Consider the following 20,256-nt stretch of genomic DNA (forward strand, 5'->3'; position numbering starts at 1 on the left):
CATATTCCAGTCACTATGCTAGCAATTATCATATTATTGAGATATATTATTTCATTTAATATTCCAGCAAAGCAGGTTTTATAGTTAAGGAGACTGAGACTTAAAATTTAAATAACTGTGAGTATACAAGGTTACAGAGCTAGTATTTATAATGACGTAGTTTATTAGTTGGTTCTCACACTGCTATGAAGGAACACCCAAGAGTGGCTAATTTATAAAGGAAAGAGGTTTAATTGACTCACAGTTTCACATTGCTGGGGAGGCCTCAGAAAACTTACAATATGGCAGAAGGCAAAGGAGAAGCAGGCACCTCACTCACAGGGTGACAGGATGGAGTGAGTACCAGCAGGGGAAATGACAGATGTTATAAAACCATTAGATCTCATGAGAATTCACTCACTATCATGAGAACAGCATGGGGGAAACCACCACCCTGATTCAGTTACCACACACCAGGTCCCTCCCACAACACATGGGAATTGTGGGGATTACGGAGATTATAATTCAAGATGAGATTTGGGTGGGGACACAGCCAAACCATATCACATATAGGTATGAACATAATTATGTCTGATGTTAAAAACTATTGCTTCCTCTTACACTGGACCCAAAATTCTTAGAAATTCTTTTATAAACAGGTATTCATTCTTTTATAAACAGATATTCATTCTTTTATAAACAGGTATGTAGTGATTGTCAGATATGAAAAATTGCAGTGCCCTTTGGCATTTACATCATAGTCTGTACACTTGAAAAGGCATTGGGCTATGATATAGTGTAATTGATTTAATATTAGAGTGGGGAAATGTGATTCTTTAATTATTTTTGAGTCACAGGCTCCTAGGAGAATGTCATGAAATATATAAGCCCTCTGTACACAATAAAATGCATACTTATAAAAGGTATTCTTTTTTTAATAGTCTTGGAGTCTCTAAAGAACCTAGACAGGTTCTTATGGAACCTGAATTCCATTTCTACATGATCTACCTGTTTTATGGATGAAGAAACTGAGATGCAAAAAGGTCAAACACATGTTTTTGGAATTGCTGACTAAGGACATCCATCAAGAATGCCCTTTAGAAAGTGATTTTCTTGTGGAATTTTCTGAATTCCAAGAAAAGTACTATGATTTTAAGTCTCAGCAGTGTGACATTAATACTAAATATACTCCAAATATATTTATGCATGAAAATAATTTAATATTTTCTAATATCTAGCATAGTTCTTGTAAAAATCTATGAGAACAGTAATTTTTTGGAATGTTAATAAAAGTACATTAATGATTTAGAGTAAAATAAAATAAATTTGCACAGAAGTTTATCATTTAAAGTGGAAAATGCAGAATTAAAATGAAATGACACTGATCTGTGAATACCATTACAAGATAAAATAATTATATGGTGTCATGACCAATATCTATCTTTGTGAATTACATTTTCTACCTATAAAATTAAATTCTTTCATTATCACAGAGCTACTTTATGCTTACTTGTCCACATAACAGTTCTGTAAGGAAATACAGTTTTGTAACTTCTCATTTTAAACATGAGGAAACTGAGGCTTAAAGTTTAATTATTTATGCTTGGATATACAGCTATGTAAGTAACAGAGTCAAGAGTCCATTAGAGAGATCATATCTTTCTGAACAGAGCAGCTCTCTATTGTTTCACATACATGCCTGGAGAAAATCTCATAGATGTGGAAAACAGGTTCCAGCAGCTAAGAGAGTCACAAGCACATTTGCTACATGTTCTTTATTTTAATGGCTGCCACTTGCTTCTTCAGTCTTGTATTGTTTCACTTTGCAGAGCTCTGAAGGCCAGAGCATACGTGGGTAATTCAGAACGATTCTTAGCTTTCATTTCAGTTTTAATCCATGACCCTAACTCCTACATTGTGCTTCACCTCATTTTATTCCAGTACTATAGCAAAGGTTAATTTGCTTCAAAGGAAACTGTTTAAATGCATTATCGAAATGCATGGTATGTAAAATATTATTACATAAAGTTTTTCAAATACAGAATATTTCAGTCTCACAATATGATTGTATAATTTGCTAGAACAATTACCTATAAAGGGGTTATCACTGCCTGTATTTAAGAATTTACTTGAGTAAAAATTGTAAAAGTACAATTTTTAAAAATAACTTCCAGAAAGTAACTAATACAATGCAATGAATGTGAGGTACATTTACTGGTGATTAACACATTAGTAATACTTTTGAGATTACATTTTTAAAGGGGTCTTCTTCCTTCTACAGAATGTGTGTTTATGGTGGCAGCTTTAATGCTGTTTCCTACTGTGCAGTTCAATAGAGTATGTTTTTAGGTGGTTGGTTGAGGGTTTTTTTCCGTTATGTATGTCGATGGAGATAAGTGTTTTAATTACTTTTTTAATGTCTGTGCTTTTGTATTTTTTCTCCTCTCTTCCCTTTTATTTCCTGCTGTTGAGATTACTGCCTCATCTCCACAGCAGGTGGCTGTTGCAAATTTGTTTTCTTTGTAAGCCTGGTAGATTTATTTTGTAATATAACTGTTCCTTTTTAGTATTTTATTATTAATGATTTCTTTACTTTGGGATATAGTAAACTTACAGAGTCCTAACAGTAATTTCCTAACACTATCTAAGAACTCCAATCATTAAGAAAAAAAATCTTTGCCTGGGGCGTATTGTTTGAGTTTTTTGCTTACCCCTACTTCCCAATGTGGGGATTAAAATGTAAGGAAATTGTTTTATAAAAAAAGCCAAATGAGAAAAAGAAACAGAGAAATTGAACGGAGGGAAGTAAAGAAAAGGAGAAGAGAAAAGGCTCAAGAGATAAAGCATATTTTAATAAATAATACCATAAAGCAGAGGAATGAGGATAATTTTATGGCTGAAATATGAAATTACATTAACATATCTTTTCTAGTAATGTTTTAACTAGATCAAATGCTTGCATTAAAGTATAACTTCAATTATTGCAATAACTTCTACTCATTATAAGCAAATTGGAATATTATAAAATAATAATGAAGAAAAAAATACTTCTTATTTTTTGTCCAAAGTGTTTGTTGTTCTGGTTGTGTTATAATGTCCTAAAAATAGAAGAAAAGATGCAATAGATACTAAGTATAGACATGATTTTTTATGAAAGTACAATATACTCAAGGATATTTTATCCATGTCTGTAAAGAATATTTTATTAAATAAAATATTATCTCTATATTTTTTCCAAATGTATAAAGAAAGTAAAAAGTATGAGACCAAAATTAATGGTGAACCCATATTCTCATTTTGTTTATATTAAATCACTGGATATTTATTACAGATAAAAAAATCCTCTGTAATAATTTCAGCCACTCAGATTCAATTCATTTCATATGTATACTTGTACTTCTTAATACGTTGCCTTGTTATAAAAAATTTGCTCAAATCCTTTCTCACCTGTAGATACTCTAAACTGGAATCTGATAGTATGTTATAATATGAAGTTATATGAAGTAATTACATTGCTATAATAGAATTTGTGTGTTTTCTACATGAAGTGTAAAAGCTAATTGAAATACTTTATAACTTCATAGAAATTCTTTGGTTATTTTATTATCTTTTCTAGTCCTTTTTAAATTTTACTGTTTTATACATTAATTATAAAGAGAAGTTAAGCATGTATCAGATTTTCAAAATTATATAAGAATACTAAATACTCCACTTGGTTCTGGACTTACTGTTATATGCTTCTGTATAGAATATCTTGCATAATGGAAAAAATTATGATTTGAAATGGTGACTCCATTCATAATATTTTTTAAAGTCTTGTTATTCTGTAACCAGTTGTATGATGCACACAATTAATATGTATGGTCACATTTAGAGAAAGAGCATAGACAGCAGTTATATGAAACAGATGTTTAATGGGGATTTCAAAAATCAATGAAATGAATACTATTGTGATGGTGATCTAATTTTGTATGTGTTATATTGAATCACTCCATTTTTTTCAGAATTCAGTCTGAACACTCGGTACTAAACGTAGTTACAGTGACACTTCGAGGAGAAGATGGGGAGTTTTACTGAGAAAAGAACCACAATAGGCCATCATTGATTATTCTTTCTCATCAATATATAGATCCTAGAATGATAACCCATATGGCACTATTGTCCCTTAGAAGTAAGACATAAATCCTTTGAGGATCTTTAAGTGACAGATGAAACACTTTATAATCCATTGTGGAACTGTGACATGCTTAGTTAGGCCCTTGAAAGGAATATTTTACTTCCATATTGTAATCTCAACTGCTAGGGCTTGAATCAGAAATAGTTTATCTTCTCTAATACATATATAAACACACATATATATAGACACATATATTTATGATTTTCTACCTACTTCTATACATCCTGTGTATAGCCACCCAAACGGCTTCTCATGATTAATTGCAATATCTTCTTTATTTGAAGGTGTTTACTATGAATCTCTTAATCATGTAAGCCTTTTTCCCCCATAGTTTTTATATTTTACCCAAGGCAGTAATAATGACTTATATTTCAATGTTATTTTAGATTTACGATAGTGCTTTATGTGCACTTTTCTACCTAATTTTCAGAAGAACCCTGTATAGTAAGCAGGGTTGTCTGCATTGTAAAATCAAGGAATTTGAGAGCCACAAGATTAAGCAGCTTTACTCAAGTACAGTTAGAAAATGGAAATAATGAGATTAGAACCCAGTTCTTTAGATTCCTAGTCAGTGCTGTCTGGACATGATTTTGTTCTTAATGGTCCAATTTGAATGACACTTTCTACAGGAGTGGGCTTTATCTTGCTATTAATATTTTCCTTGTTTCAATGCAGATGTGGCTCGAGTTTGTAGTCTATCGAATGAATGAAGTTAGAATAATACTCTTATATGGCTGCAGCCTTTCATTTTAGCAAAGATGCTAAGTTTCATGGACTGTGATACTACCTATCTAACACCACTTAAATGCATAATAGTATTAACTGTGTATATCATGGATTAGATGATCATTTAACTTATATCTACTCAAAAGTATCATTTCATTAAATCAAAAAAAGGTTTTAAGGAAGCATTTATTTCACATCTATGCAAAGAGGTTTATATACCTGTTTTTTGTTTCAATTCTCCCAATAATCCTATGATGAGACTGTTGTTGCCCAGAAAGAGTAATTTATTTGGCCAAGGTCATAATTAGCTAGTAAGTTCTAGAACTAGAATTTTAATGCAGGAAGTCTGACTTCAGAGTTTTTAATCTTATCCAGTATACTGTTTACAAATAATTATAGAAATAAGTCAGTTGGCCTTAAGATATTTTATAAGATTTAATAAACAAAAATAAGGACAAAAGTTGTTACATGGGTTTTCTTTTACTAAGAGGAGGAAGTTAGCCTCATTTATTCCATAAATACATGTTTAATCTGTGTATTTTAATACTATTATTAATGCAGCACCATTTCCCAAGCCAGGGTTAGGAAATAAGGACTGAGATAATATAAGCATGTGAGATCTCAGATACAAAAGCACTTTGGAAGGTAAAAATATTATGACATTTGCCATCAGCTACATTTTGCTGTTCTCATCCAGAAAACTTGAGAGTAGTAACATAATCAGTGTTGTTTTATTTGTCTACTGAAGTCTTATTGAAAAAGCACCTGTGTGAAATAATAAGAATTGATGTTCCTATAGAGTTCAGTATACTAGACATTGTCCATTTCTTTTTGCTTTTGTTTTTGTTTTTTTGAGACAGAATCTCACTCTGTCACCCAGGCCGGAGTACAGTGGTGTGATCTCAGCTCACTGCAACCTCCACCTCTCAGGTGCAGTGATTCTCGTGCCTCAGCCTCTTGATTAGCTGCGATTACAGACGTGAGCCACCACGCCTGGCTTATTTTTGTATTTTTAGTAGAGATGGGGTTTTGCCATATTGGTCAGGCCAATCTCGAATTTCTGACCTCAAGTGATCCACCTACCTTGGCCTCCCAAAATGCTGGGATTACAGACGTTAGCCACTGTGCCTGGCCAGCATTGCCCATTTCTGTGAGCCAGTCTTTGGCCAGGGACCTGAGGCAGTTTCTCAGTGGTCTGTGCTATCTTCTTCACTCCTGGGATTTGTGAGGCTATATCCAAAGATGGCTGTCTTTCCCATGATGGCTTAGCTGTCATTCAAGTGAATGCTTTCAAGAACTAGAAGCGTCACACAAATGCTTGCATCATTCAGTTAACACTAAACAAGTGGCTTGGTGAAGTAACACAAGCAAACATTATAGAAACTGAGTAATTCTTACACATGCCCTACCATAGCTATGAAAGCAAAGCCTTAAAAGCTTTTTTTCTCCTTTATTACTTACTAAATTTTAATATGTAACAGAATATCTAATATCTTGTTCATGTTAACCTAAGTTGTGCAAAACTTTATATGAGCACAAGGAAAGAATTTACTATATATCCTGCTGTTATTTATTCTGTAGTAGTTGTTCCAGAGGGAGGTGCTTTGGAAACAAAGCAAGGATACATGGTTCAAAGAATATCAAATAGTGAAAAATAACCAGTATATACCCAAGAGGAATTCATTTAAGAAGGAAAACATTTCAGAAAGGAATTGTACCGTAGAAAATAATCACAAAACAAAAATGTCGACAAGAGAAGCAGCCAGTCCTTTCTCTGTCACTAGATTGGAACCTGTCTGTAGACACATCCTCTGAGGTATGCATATCTGCAGCCTTCTAGAGAAACTTAATACATATATGTTGAATGATTACTTTTGATATGACTGGCTACGTAACATCACATTATAACGCGGCCTAATTATAACCTTACACATGATAAAGGCAGCCATTTTGAACTCATAACATAGACTCTACAACCAATGTCCATGTTAGAAATTGGCATTGCTGCTTACATGTTCTGTGATCTTTCAACAAAGTTGTTTAATCCCTATATGCCTCAATTTTCTCATATTTAAAATGTAGATAATAATATTAGTTGTCTCATAAAGTTATTTTGATAATAAAATGAGCTATAATAGATAATAGTCACCTGTTTGCTAGGCATTTAGAGTAGTATCTATAGTCAATAAATGTTAAATTAAATTTTCTGTAACATACGCAGCAGCTTCCTCCTTCCTTTCTTCCGTCCTTACTTCCCTCCTTGCGTCCTTCCATCCTTCCTCCCTCCGTCCCTCCATTCCTTCTTTTTCAGAGAACTTGAAAATCGCTATTTAAAAACATAATTCTTAAGGAGGTGTTCCTTTGTATAAATACATGCTAAAACACCAACAACTTCAATAACTATTCTAAAGAAACAAAGCAAATATCTGGCCTTCTTGAAAGACAAAGACTATACATATCTACTACGCTGAACTGTTTTGTTTGTCAAATCCTTGTCAATTCATCTTTATTCATAAACTCCGTTTTTCATACTGAAAGGTGAATTAAAAAGTCATTTCAGTGTCATTTTGAAGTCATCCTGGTATAGACACGTACTTTATTTATTAATATGCCACCTACTCTCCAAGAAGTCTTCCTTTGATAGATGAGTATTTGCAAGTTTCATTATCTTTCATATTTCACTTAAGGTTGCCTCATTTTTCTTTCTTTGTAGAACTTTATTTACATTTGCTAAGGTTTAATACTTTACTTTGATTTAAGTTTTTATTCCTTCCTTGCCGTGCAATATGAAGTATGAAATAATTGATAAATTATAGAATAAACCTATCTTAATATTAATAGCTAATGTTTATTGAGTATTCACTATGAGCCAGGTTTCAATTATATATATACTTTATTTGTATACATATATTTTAAATATTTTTATAATTTTATACTATTTTTAATATTCTAAAAAATCTCACATCCATGAGAAAAGGAAAATTATTATCTCTGTTTTTAGAAATGAAGTAGTGGAAAATCAGATCAGAATAAGAAACTCAATTTCAGGGTTTTCCAGGAAAACATAATTAGTTGAATGGACAGATAGATAGATAGAGATGACTTATTTTAAGGAACTGGACTATTTAATTTTGGGAGCTCGTAAGTCCAATTTCTGTAGGGCAAGACAGGAGACTGGAACTCTCAAGTAGGAGCTGACCGTGCAGGCTTAAGACAGGATTTCTTCTTCCTCAGGGAAACCACAATTTTCTTCTTAAGACCTTTTGATTAATTGATTGGATAGGGCCCAACCACATTATTAAGGCAATCTCTTTAAAGTCAATTGGTTTTAGATATTAACCACATCTACAAAATGCTTTCCCAGAAAACACCTACCTTAGTGTTAGATTGAATATTATAGCCTAGCTGAGTCGACACCTAAACCTAATGTTCACAGGAACTTATATAAGATCACAGAACTGGTGAATGAGAGAGGAAAGACTCATACCCAAGTCTGTCTAGTGACAAACTCTCTGCCTCTGATCATCCCACAGCATTATGGTTAGCATAAACTGTAGTATTGGGATGCGAGATTAAAATAATTCACCAAGACAAAAGTATGCCAAATTGCAGGGTCTTTATTGCCGGCGACCGCGGAGGACTCACGTCTCTCTAACCCGCGGCCCCGAGGGGGGAGTGTCAAGGCTTTTTATACCCGAAAGACCACCTTGGGAGTGGGGTTGAGGAATGGGGAGGGGGATCAACGGGCCCCAGACATTCCGAGGGCTGGTGGATTCTGTAAATCATCTCCTGGGCAGGGACGCGGGTGGGGGCCTCCGGACATTCTGAGGGCTCCAGGGCTTATTGTCACTTTAATTGCTACATAAATGATTCACAAAAGTCAAGACAAACATTAGGTTACATATTGGGTACCGACAAAAGTCAAGATGAACGTTAGTTTACATATGGTTTGGGTACCGGTGGAAATTACAGATCTTAGTTCACAGGGGCCAAGATGAGATTAGCTTGGGCTGCGCATTCCGATAAGCAAAGGCCAGCAATTCTATCAGTTACTGATGAGAAAGGTAAACAACAGCAAAGGCCAGCAATTCTGTCAGTTACTGATGAGAAAGGTAAACAACTTCACCTGGTGGACATTATCCAGAGCAGACTAGCAGTCTTATTTACAGAAACCAAGTCAGCAGTTATTGCAAGGAGAATGGGGCGGTTATTACAACTCATTTTTGGAGACACAGCTTTGTCTTATACAATGGCATTGCTCAGGTTCTGGCTCCAGGCCAGCTATAGCACATAAACTATCAAAATATCCACAGGGAAACCTTCAGATACACTGTCCTTGGCCAGAAGAGATGACCTTTCACCCAGGTAAGAGGGCTCCATGGACCTTGAGGCTCTGTGTGTGATCTGGGGTGTGGCTAAGCAACCTGAAGAGAAAAGCTAATCACCATGATCTTACACAGTTACTGGCTCATTTTTCCTCTTCTTAAGCCAGCATCAGAAGGCAAAACATCCAACCCTCGCCCTCTTGAATAATTATAGGGAGAACCTGACGTGGTAAATGTTAAATTAATTATAGTGATAAATGCAGAGTGGCATGAAAGCTCAGGAAACTCAGTTGTCCTCCTCTGTGTCTTGATCCAAATGAAAGAATGAAATTTAAAGCACTTTTCTTGTGAAATAATCCTCGTAGGACAGAAAATGTCATCTCTGTGGGTCCAATGGTATGTTGAGAAAGGGTACCTTGCACTTCTTATAAGTTATTTTAGCAGTGGTTATAGAAAATAACTACACATATAAATCTTCCTCTCTGCCTTAACCATGGCAAAAGCTCAGATTAGGAATTTTTGTTTTTGTTTAAAAAAAAAAAGTTTTAGAACTTAATCACCAGTGTCTGTGGAACTTATCCACCATTTACATTCTCTATAGCTTATTTTTGATCTACCTTAAAATTTTTTGCTTATCATGTCACCTTGAACTTGCACAGCACTTCGGGTTGTTTTTCTTGTTTGCTTGTAGTTTTTTTTTTAACATGAAAATGAAATGATATAGAGCATATGCTATCTCTGTAGTGTAGTAAGATGAGAAGGCAGACTTAGGTCCTTATTTAAATCTTAATATGTAACATATGTATATGTTGGTTTTAATAGTCAAGTGTAGCCCAAACATCAGTCATCTTTTAATAGGTTTCAGGAGAAGTTGTTTTGTCATTAGAGAGCCTTCATGAACATATTTGGCTATTTTTACTAACCCCATACCTCCACCCTGGGTTTTCTGAAAGAATTACATAAACAGCCACACATTTATATAATCATTTCTATGTTACCAGTATACCTTTTTATGTCATGAAAGGAAGAAACAGTCTTATCCCCATTTCCTTTACAGAGAAGCTGAGGCAAAGGCAGGTGAGGTGGCTCCCTTAACCATCCTGCTACATAATGGAAATCATTTTGAAAGCAAAAGTTCTTTTAAAATAATTTATGAGCAAATGTTCTGGAAAAGGAGATTTAGGGGTGCTGAATGGGGAAGAAAAAAATTTTGGTTTAATTTGAAGAGACGGTGGTGGTTTGTTGCTGATTACACACAACCCACAAAAACCTTCAGCTTTCAGGTCAGATACGGCACCCACCTTATCTCATGTGACAAAAGTCATCCTTGGGCCATGCTTATTACTCTGTATCTACCAGCAAATGCCCATTGCCCTTCATTTCATTGTAAAATAAACTCCTGCCTAGAATGACCCATTGGTAGAATAAGTGTTAGTAATAAAATGAAACTACATATTTTCCCCTGTATTTATGTTATTATATGAATTATTTCTCTGTTTGCCTTGGATGGGGTGACTGCTATAATATTTGCTTCATTTGAACTTTGAAAAAAATTTAGTCTGCTACTCATATTCCTTTCAAAGTTTTGGTAAGAATTTTATAATTTATAGTTGATATATGCACAATGTGGAAAATTTGGAAAATAAGTAAATAATAAAAATTGGAATATCCTTAATACCACCACCAGAAATTATCTCTGTTAAGATTACATACCTTATATTAATACATTCGTTTTTACAAAATCTGAATTATACTATACAGAGTTTTGAATTCTGCAAGTTCGTTTAAGACTGTGTTTTGATTACAATCTTATACCGTATTCCTCAAATATTCATTTTAAGGGATGCATTTTTTTCCATTGTCTTTTCCTTTTATATGGTAAAACTAATTTCTTTATTCACCTGGCATTCTGGCATTCTCTCACCTTATTTTCTTCTTTCTGCATTAATCTTTTTCTTTGCATTAAACCTTTATTTGTATGTGTTATTGTTTCCTTAAGATAGTTTAAAACAATTGTCCAGATATTGAACACCAATGTATATTTCTACCAAAAGAATATGACAAGTTTTATGCCTACCCTTGCTGTATAGTTTAATTTTCTTAAATATTTTTCTTCTTATAGGCAAGTTATAATCTTATTTTCTTTTAATTTGCAGTTTAATTACTTAATGGAGTTAATATTTTTAGTACTTATAAGTGATTTATATTTTTTCTTCTCCCAATTTTTATTACTCTTTGCTTATGTTTCCATTGAAAACCTAATATGTTCCTTATTGATTTTGAGAACCTTTTATACAGTAGACATTTAATTATTAGAATATTTTCCTGGTTAAAAATTTTCATTTGAATTCATTTGTATTTTTTGAAATTTAGCAGTGGCTGAATTATTGTGGTAAAATATATTGTATTTTTCTTTGTTTTTCTTCCATTAAAAAAGAAATGATTTTACTTATTCAGGAATTAGATAAATATGTACCCATTTTTAGTTTTTTTTTTATATTTAGTACTTTAGCTGAAACTGACTTATTTATGACATGAAGAATGAATACAACTTGATTTTCCTTATAATGTTATATATGTTTATGTGTATATATACATGATATGTTTCTATATATTTGTATGTATATATTAATGTGTGATTTATGATGTGTACTTGATTATATATTAAAATATACAAGATATACTCTGAGATCTGGTACATTTTATATTGATTTGCTTACAGATTTTTTCCTCTAATAACCTCATTATTTCAAAGATCAGTCTTCTTTTTTGTTTTAATATCTAGTAGGAAAAGCCCTTCCTTTTACTAATGATATTTTATAAATTTGATTAATTAGGTTTGCCAGAACCCAATAAGGATGCCATCTTCCAAGGCCTGACGCAGGACCAGGGGTTTTACACATCCAAAGACTTTTTGCCACTTGTAGCCAAAGGCAGTAAAGCAGGTATAACATATTGTGTTTTATGATTAATATTGAATATCCTATTTTATGTATTATAAATTTATATCAAAATCAAGCTCAGCAGGACATTGTTCAGATCTCACACCCATCCTTGCCTAATACCCCAATGTAAAGTTAAAAAAACAAAAAAAGCCAGATATAACAGTTTGCCAGAATTGTCTGTTCGTTCATTCTTCCAATAAAGCATCATGACAAGGAATTTTCACCGTATTATGTACAGGTCTCAACTACATCCTGAAAAATTGCTTCAAGGTAAGCGAGCCCTTAACAAACATTGGAAGATGTTTTTCAAAGAAATGGCAGTACCTTCAATTTGGGAATTATTTTAAAATAGGATGAATTATCACATATTTTACATGATTTGTATCTACACAGGTGGAAAGATTGACTTCTTTTCTTAAACAGTAATTTTATGAAGTTAAATATTTTGATAGCTACCCTATCACTTTATACACCCCAAAAAGAACCACCTGAAGTGAAGGCTGTATCTTGCTTTGGTTTGACCAGAGTCATTGTCTTAGGGGAAAGTTCTAATATTTTCTCTAAAGCTAGAAAATCTAAATCCCTGAAACATTTATTTTTAAAGAGCTCTGAGCCACAGGTATTCCTACACTAATTACATGTGGAAATGATATAAACTTTTATTTTTCTCCCAGAATTTAAAACAGTAAGAAACTTTCTATATTAAATTCTTCTTCAGAAGTTTACAGCTAAAGATGTATACCCTCTCCACCTTCTTCCTACCAGTAGAGCTGGATGTTTATATGTCTGCATCCTTTCTGAGGAAGGTCATAGTGCACCTAGCATATATTTGAAAATTATAGTGTCCCACACAGAAAATCTTCCAAGCAAAATGATTACACTTAAGGTTTATTCTATTCTTGGTACCATTTTAAAAATTATAGTAATTTATCTTAGGAACAGTTTTATTTAATCTGATTATGCAGTGTGACCTAACACAGAGAGAATACTTGCATTTTACTTTTTACAAGGATCTTCATATGAACACCAAATCTTCATAGAGATGACCTTGAGAAATGGATGATTAGAAAGTCATAGTTCTTTTTCTGCCCAGTTTTACAAACAAAACCAGAGGAAAGTAGTGAAAGGGAAAAGGTTTATTTGAACTATTCCAAGAAAATAGTTCTCAGAAATTCTTCAGTTACATCAAGGACACTTATTCAGCATGTTAATATTCAAAGTTAGCAAAATATATAACAGAGCTATTTGTTAGAAATTATATAAGGTAATATATAAAAATATATTTTAATGAAATATTGCAAACTATTAACACAGATCATAAGAATCACTATTCTCTTCTAACAAAAAGAAACTTAATTATGATAAGCTAAAGATACATATCACTATTTTGACAAAGAGAGTTTTAATTGATTGATTCCAGTCTGTTATGACCTAAACTCCTCAAAATGTGTTGTAGCAATCCTAGAAGGAAAAAAGAAGCTAAAGGTACTCACTATGAAATTACATATATGAGCATATTTTTTAAATGGGAATAAAACTGTCTTTCAATGAAGCAGAATAATTTGATAGTGACACTTCATCCTGGAAAACTGCAAGATGCAATTTTACACTGCTTTGAGTACAAGTATCTTTTGAGCTGTCATGCAGAAATGGTTTCTCTACTTGAAAATGGGGTTTTCCTTTCATCATTCAGGAATGTGCGCCTGTCACTCTCCATTGCCATCGATCCGGGGAGTCGTGATTGTACTCGGAGCTGGAGACACTGCCTTTGACTGTGCAACATCTGCGCTACGTTGTGGAGCTCGCCGTGTGTTCATCGTCTTCAGAAAAGGCTTTGTTAATATAAGAGCTGTCCCTGAGGAGGTAAAATGGAACCATCAGAAAATACGGAGTTGTACTCCAACAGATTTTAGGAGATGAAACTGTTAATGTTTAAATCACTAGAATGTTCTTGAAATTGTCAGATTCAAGTTTAAAAATTTCTAGGCGACATATGATTGGTTTTTTCTAATTCAGACATTCTAAGTAAAAGAAAATTTGTAATACTGAGTTGGATAAAATGAGAAATTTAATCTTTGTCAATATACAAGTGCTTCTTTTTAGTGTTAATATGTTTGAAATGTATTCTATTTAACTAGTAACAATAGAAAGTGCTAAGTCTTCCATATCCTGAATAGTAGGTACTCTTCACAAAATGTATGCATATTAGAAGAATGTGGTAATAAGACACATTCGGGATTTTCTGTAAGCCAATTTACAAGCTGCATCCAAAGATGTATACCTTGGTCATGCTTTCAGTCAGTTCATTATTTGTGAAGCAAATACAAAGAAAAGGATGCCACGTATATTTTTAAAGAGTTCTGATATAAGCACTACTCAAAATTAGTAGTTAACACACTAAAAATAACATGTGTAAAATCATTTCATTCTTTCCAGTGACTGGTGGCTAGTCTTGGGTGAGCTATCATCAGCTATTTATATGTACTACAGACTTCTCAAATTTTAATAGTATTAGAGAAAGATAATATCTTACAATGAGTATTAGTTCTGAGAACAAGAACCAAATGTATTTATAAAAAGATAAATTACTCATTTTACTCAAATCAGTTTTATAAATTGACTTGCTTTGGAATGCCTGAACATGTTTGGAGTCTCTATACTAGGCAAGAATTATAGCTATAGTCAATGGGTAATTTGTCATATGTAGATTACTCACATTACAAATTAATCTTACCAAAATATCAGGGTCACCATTGGTTTATGACTGAGTTTCAGTTGTCATGTTTATTCCCTGGACTTTTCTCCATCCAATCTACCATTTTTAGATGTTTTTCTAAAATCCAAGGTGGTCTTATGATCATAGGAGTTTTTTTTCTAGAATGTAATCTTAGGCATTAATTAGTGTAATCATGTTTGTTTTACACATAAAAAGAAATAGCCCTAGTGGCATTAAGTGAAGGATGGGAGTTAAAAGAGGACTAGAGCTAACTCTATTGATCTCTGTATTTTCATGCATAGCACAGGACCTGGCACATAATTTGTACTTGAGAAATAGGTTTTGAACTAAACATTTTAAATTTTAAGTCTTATTTTTCTGATTCCAATGTTGGAAATGTTTTCATGACCAAAGGTGATTTCTTTAGGGTTGGAAGATGACCCTGATTTGCAATATAAATTAACTTCACATTTTATATCATAGTCATCTTTCATTTGGAAGGGTCACTGGAAATGAATGGTGGCTATTTCTTCTGTCTTAGGTAGAACTAAGACACAAATAAACTGAGACCAGATAATTAAGAGGATAGCAGCAATGAATTCATTCATTCATTCATTCATTCAATAAGCCTACATTTATTGAGCATTATTATGTACCAGGTATTCTTCTGGGCAATTTAGATACAACAGTCAGCAAACCAGATAGAATTTCGTTCCCTCATGGAATTTGTATCTAATGGGGGAAGATACCCAATAATTAAATAAATGATAACATATATAGTATATTGAAAAGTAATTAGCACTGTGGAGAAAAATTAATATAAGAGTATAATGAGTGTGTGAGAGACAAGGAGAATGGTAGAAGAGAAGGCACGATTTGCCATTTTAAACAGGGTGGCCCAGGAAAACGTCTCTGAGTAGATGATTTTTGAACAAAGAGATGAAGAAATCGAGGGAAAGTAGGCATCCGGCAGATGAACATTCCAGGCCAAGCTAAATGCCTTCATCCTTTATTGAGGAAGCTTCTGGACTTATGGAATAGAAAAAGGCACCAATATGATCAGAATAGCATGAGAGAGGACAGAATGTGACAGATTGGATGAAGTCTTGTAGGCATTCATAAGACCTTTAGCTTTTACTCGTATTCAAAGAGAAAAATCACTGGACTGCTTTGAACAGAGAAGTGGCAAGTTCAGATTTAAATTTTCAAATGGCTACTCTGCTGATAATTGACTATAGTGGAGTGGGGTCAGAAGCAGAGAGCTAGTCAGGGGCTAAGTAGAAGAGTGAGCTATTAGTTAATATGAGTAGATTATAAGAAACAAAGGATCAGACTAGAGGCATTGCACCTTAGAAGGCCAGAGCTCAGTTTCATGAACCTTGATTACCAAAGTTTTAAGAAGCAACAGATCTTTGAGATAATAGGTAACTTGCCTACAGTAGAGCTTAGTAGAACTCAATTGGGTCTGGTCTTAATTAAAATTAGAAGAAAAATGTTTGAATGTTTGATTTTTTTAATTATTTGCTTACAGTTAACCAAAATTTTATATGATACTAAAACTACTTGACCTTGAGCTTCATGAGAAAAAGGGCCATGATCATCTCTCTGGGTCCCTTTACCTTCCCCCTGTTTAGCACATTGGGTGCTACCTATAAAGGTTCAACAAATAATTGTGGAATGAATGTTTACTCAAGGGAATCAGCACCCAAGGCTTTTTAGCATTACAGGGACTAATACCTTCCAAGTTAGATAAATGTTATAGCATTAGGCCTTTGAAACTTGATCTCATAATTTTAGGCAAATTTTCTCAGAGAGATGGAGTAATAAATAAGTAGCGAATTATCAGATTATGCAAAGTTTTCAGGGTTGGTTCACTTACCAGAGCTAATACCACGTAAGGATTGAGAACTTTTGGCATTCATAGAGGTTTCAGTGTTAATCCTTTATGATCGTTGCTTGGTTTTGTATACATCAAAAGAGGAGTGAAAATATTGCAGTGCTAACACACATGGAAAGGTCAGGAGAGTGGAGGTCCAATATCATGTATCTACTTCAAGATACAGGTTTTGAAAGGTTTTGTCTAGGACATATTTTTTAGCCAATATGAAGAGTTTAATATTTGACCTAATTTTTTGGGTACTTGTCTTCTTTCTCCTACTTTGTCTCCCCTGGTAAGAACTTCAAACACATTTGGTTTCTTTAGAGTCAGTGAATATTGAGGAACAGGGACATTTAGAGTTTTCCTCAAATGTGTGTTGTTTAATGGTCATGGACTCTTGGGTGTAATTTAGGAATAACTTGGTTTGTCAGTTAGTAAAATACCTCACCATTAGTCATGTCAGCATGTATATGTTAAATGGTACAGTCTAATTCTTTTTCTTTGAGTGAGGAAAATATAAAACAAAATAGTTTTCTTATTCTTTAGTGGCAAATACGCATTTTGACAGATGCCAGTTACATTTAACATGGTGTATTAGTCTGTTTTCATACTGCTATAAAGAACTGCCTGAGACTGGGTAATTTATAAAGGAAAGAGATTTAATTGACTCACAGTTCAGCATTGTTGGGGAGACCTCAGGAAACTTACAATCATGGTAGAAAGCAAGTCACCTTCTTCACAAGGTGGCAGGAAGGAGAACTGCTGAGCAAAAAGAGAAGATCCCCTTATACAGTCGTCAGATCTGTGAGAACTTATTTGCCATCATGAGAACAGCATGGGGGAACTGCCCCCATGATTCTCTCTTGACAGGTAGGGATTATAGGGATTACGATTCAAGGTGAGAGTTGAGTGGGGACTCAAAGCCCAACTATATCACATGGAATTGTTTGAGACTATATATATTATGTGGTTAGTAACCAAGAACTATATGATTAGACCCAGGAATGTTTTAATCCACAAAAGTAAGAGACATCATCCAATAGATGCTGTAGTGACAAGCACATCCCATTTCTCTAATACATAGGTTTTCAAACTTAAGGGTGCATTAAGTCACCTATAGGACTTGTTAAACACAGATTGCTGGACCCTGTCCCAGAGTTTCTGATTCAGTAAGTCTGGGGTGGGCCTGAGAATTTGCATTTTTAACAAGTTTCCTGGTGATGCTGAGGTTGCTGGTCCACTGCTCTGATGTATAATCAACGTGCTTTCCAGATGTCTAATTAGAGTCACGAACAGTGTGCTGTGTGCAGGCACTTTCCATCTTGGCTAAGAAAGCATTAATGCTAAAGGATATAGGTTTGATGAAATGAAGATATGCAGGCATCATGAGCATATTGATGTAATTCTGATTCCAAATGTCTTTCCAGCTCCCCTGTGGCCTCACACACATGCTAAATAGGATGCTACTGACAAACTGGCACTTCTCAGCCATGGGTCCTTAGGGAAACCAGCCAATCACTCGGCACTATCCTCTAAGAAGATGAGGGAAAATATGTTAATAATTCCCTCTAGTACTTTCTGCAAGCTTAAATAGGTGAGATTAAATTTCACAGGATAACAGAATCCCCCAAAATGCTGGTATTAAAAGCTGTTGACAGATCAGATAGAACTGCAAGAATGCTTTAGGCAGTTGGGAATCCCTAAAAGAGGGCATGAAGGTCAGGACTCAACAGACCTACTTGAGTTGATAAATTTAAAGGATAAGATTAGGGAAGGACCTTATAGTTCTTATTAATTATTACTGAAAAATGTATGGTTTCAAAATTACCTTTGATAGCACAATCTTGCACGCAAAATATATTTCAAGAATCTGTTGTTCACATATTGAATTTTCCAATAACAGCGAAATATGGTTGATGTTTAATTCTGCTACATTTTTATGGGATCTCCATGCTACTCCCTGGGACCCCTTGGCTTCCATTTATTTGTTTGTTAAGATACTAACTGATTTAACTTGGATATGTCAGTTTTTATGTATTTTAACTATTGAGAGGGTTAACTGTTTTGATAATTAATGCTACTTTACTATTTTAATGAGAAAAATAATGATACCAGATTACCCAGTTTGTTTGTCAAAATTTTTTTCATCTGGTACTATAACTTTGAAATAGCACGTCATGTAAAAGAATGTACCTTTTAACTGAATTTTTTCATCACCACGCAGCATACCCCATAATAGATCATTTTTGTGACATGACCTAAGGCCTCCTCTCAGATGTCAAATGACTGTGTTAAAGCTATGTCTGTAGATAGTTTTGTCATCTATGTCTTGTGGCTAAACATGCATTTTCTACAAGTAACTGATGCTTTCTAGTTTTAATTATGAGGAATACGAACCTGGGACTATTTTTAGAAGATAGCCTCCATAAGCTGACAAATTTAATTGCATTTAGTAAGGGTGATGCTTGCAGCAGCTCTTCAACGTTTGACACCTGCACATCATTTGAGTTGGTGTTCTTCATGGAAAGTAATCAGAGACGTGTTGACATGATTGGCTATCTGAAGGTAGCTGAAAACAAACTCAGACAAAATCTCCCCTAGGCACAAAAGGCTAATTAATAGTAGTTAGGGGCTCCCCTCGTACTAAGATATTAAGTACACCTTTAACACTTTATGATGACAGAGGGATGACACATTCCAAGGATCTGTATATGTTTATCTTTTTGAAAGTTGTGAAAATTCAGTGTAGTATGAGAAGGTAGAATGGAATAGTCATAAAGGAATTACAGCGGGAGCGCTTGGTTCTTGATTTACATGCCAGTCTGAGTAGGCCCATCTATAAAATTAGTGTTGTAATTATATGCTTCTTAAAGTTTTTTCCATTCCTCATTTTTTATTTTTAACATTCAGAGAAATATATATGAATGATGTGGAATCTGGACAGGAAGACTCTATTTCTTCACAGAATGACAACTCTATACTGAAAATTTCAACAATATGTATAAATATTACACTTAAAACAAATTGCAATTAATGTATCCCCAGCCAATTGGTGAGGTAAAATCTGTGATATTCAAGACATGAGTATAAAGAAACTGACAGGTGAAATTGTCAGAATTTTACAGTACATGTGATAATTCAGATGGTGAGTGTAAGAAAAAGAAGACTGCAAATAGGCCAGGAGCCAACAAAAGCTTGTGCCCATTTAAGATTATATATTTTAAAAGCATAACTATTTTCAAAATTCTGAGGGAGGTTGTTGGCTTATGTTGACCAGGAATATCTGTGGAGCTGAAAATTATATGCTTTTAAAAAAATCTTTACTAATCTTCTTTAACATACATTATAGCTATTTATATAAATACATATATATAGTTATATTCCCATATATCCCACAGATTCATTAAAAGTGAACATTTTCATGTGGTTTGTCACTGTCAAGCCTTATTTAATAATGAAAATTGTTATTACTCTATTAACTATTTTTTTCATTTTAATAGTTTGTAATG

At 33.7% G+C, this 20,256-nt stretch overlaps 1 protein-coding gene across 3 annotated transcripts in view; it reads left to right on the forward strand.

Annotated features, from left to right (window-relative positions):
• Positions 1 to 20,256, forward strand: part of DPYD (dihydropyrimidine dehydrogenase) — an 865,822-nt gene that overhangs the window by 350,574 nt on the left and 494,992 nt on the right. For all 3 annotated transcript variants that reach the window (XM_012458470.2, XM_012458472.2, XM_012458471.2), the window contains 2 exons: positions 12,045 to 12,152; positions 13,846 to 14,015. In XM_012458470.2, coding sequence (XP_012313893.2) covers positions 12,045 to 12,152; positions 13,846 to 14,015 — 278 coding nt within the window. The remainder of the gene's footprint in view (positions 1 to 12,044; positions 12,153 to 13,845; positions 14,016 to 20,256) is intronic.

This window comes from Aotus nancymaae, unplaced genomic scaffold, assembly GCF_030222135.1.
Source record: "Aotus nancymaae isolate 86718 unplaced genomic scaffold, 86718_ANA_hifiasm-v0.15.2.pri h1tg000103l, whole genome shotgun sequence".
Lineage (NCBI taxonomy): Eukaryota > Metazoa > Chordata > Mammalia > Primates > Aotidae > Aotus > Aotus nancymaae.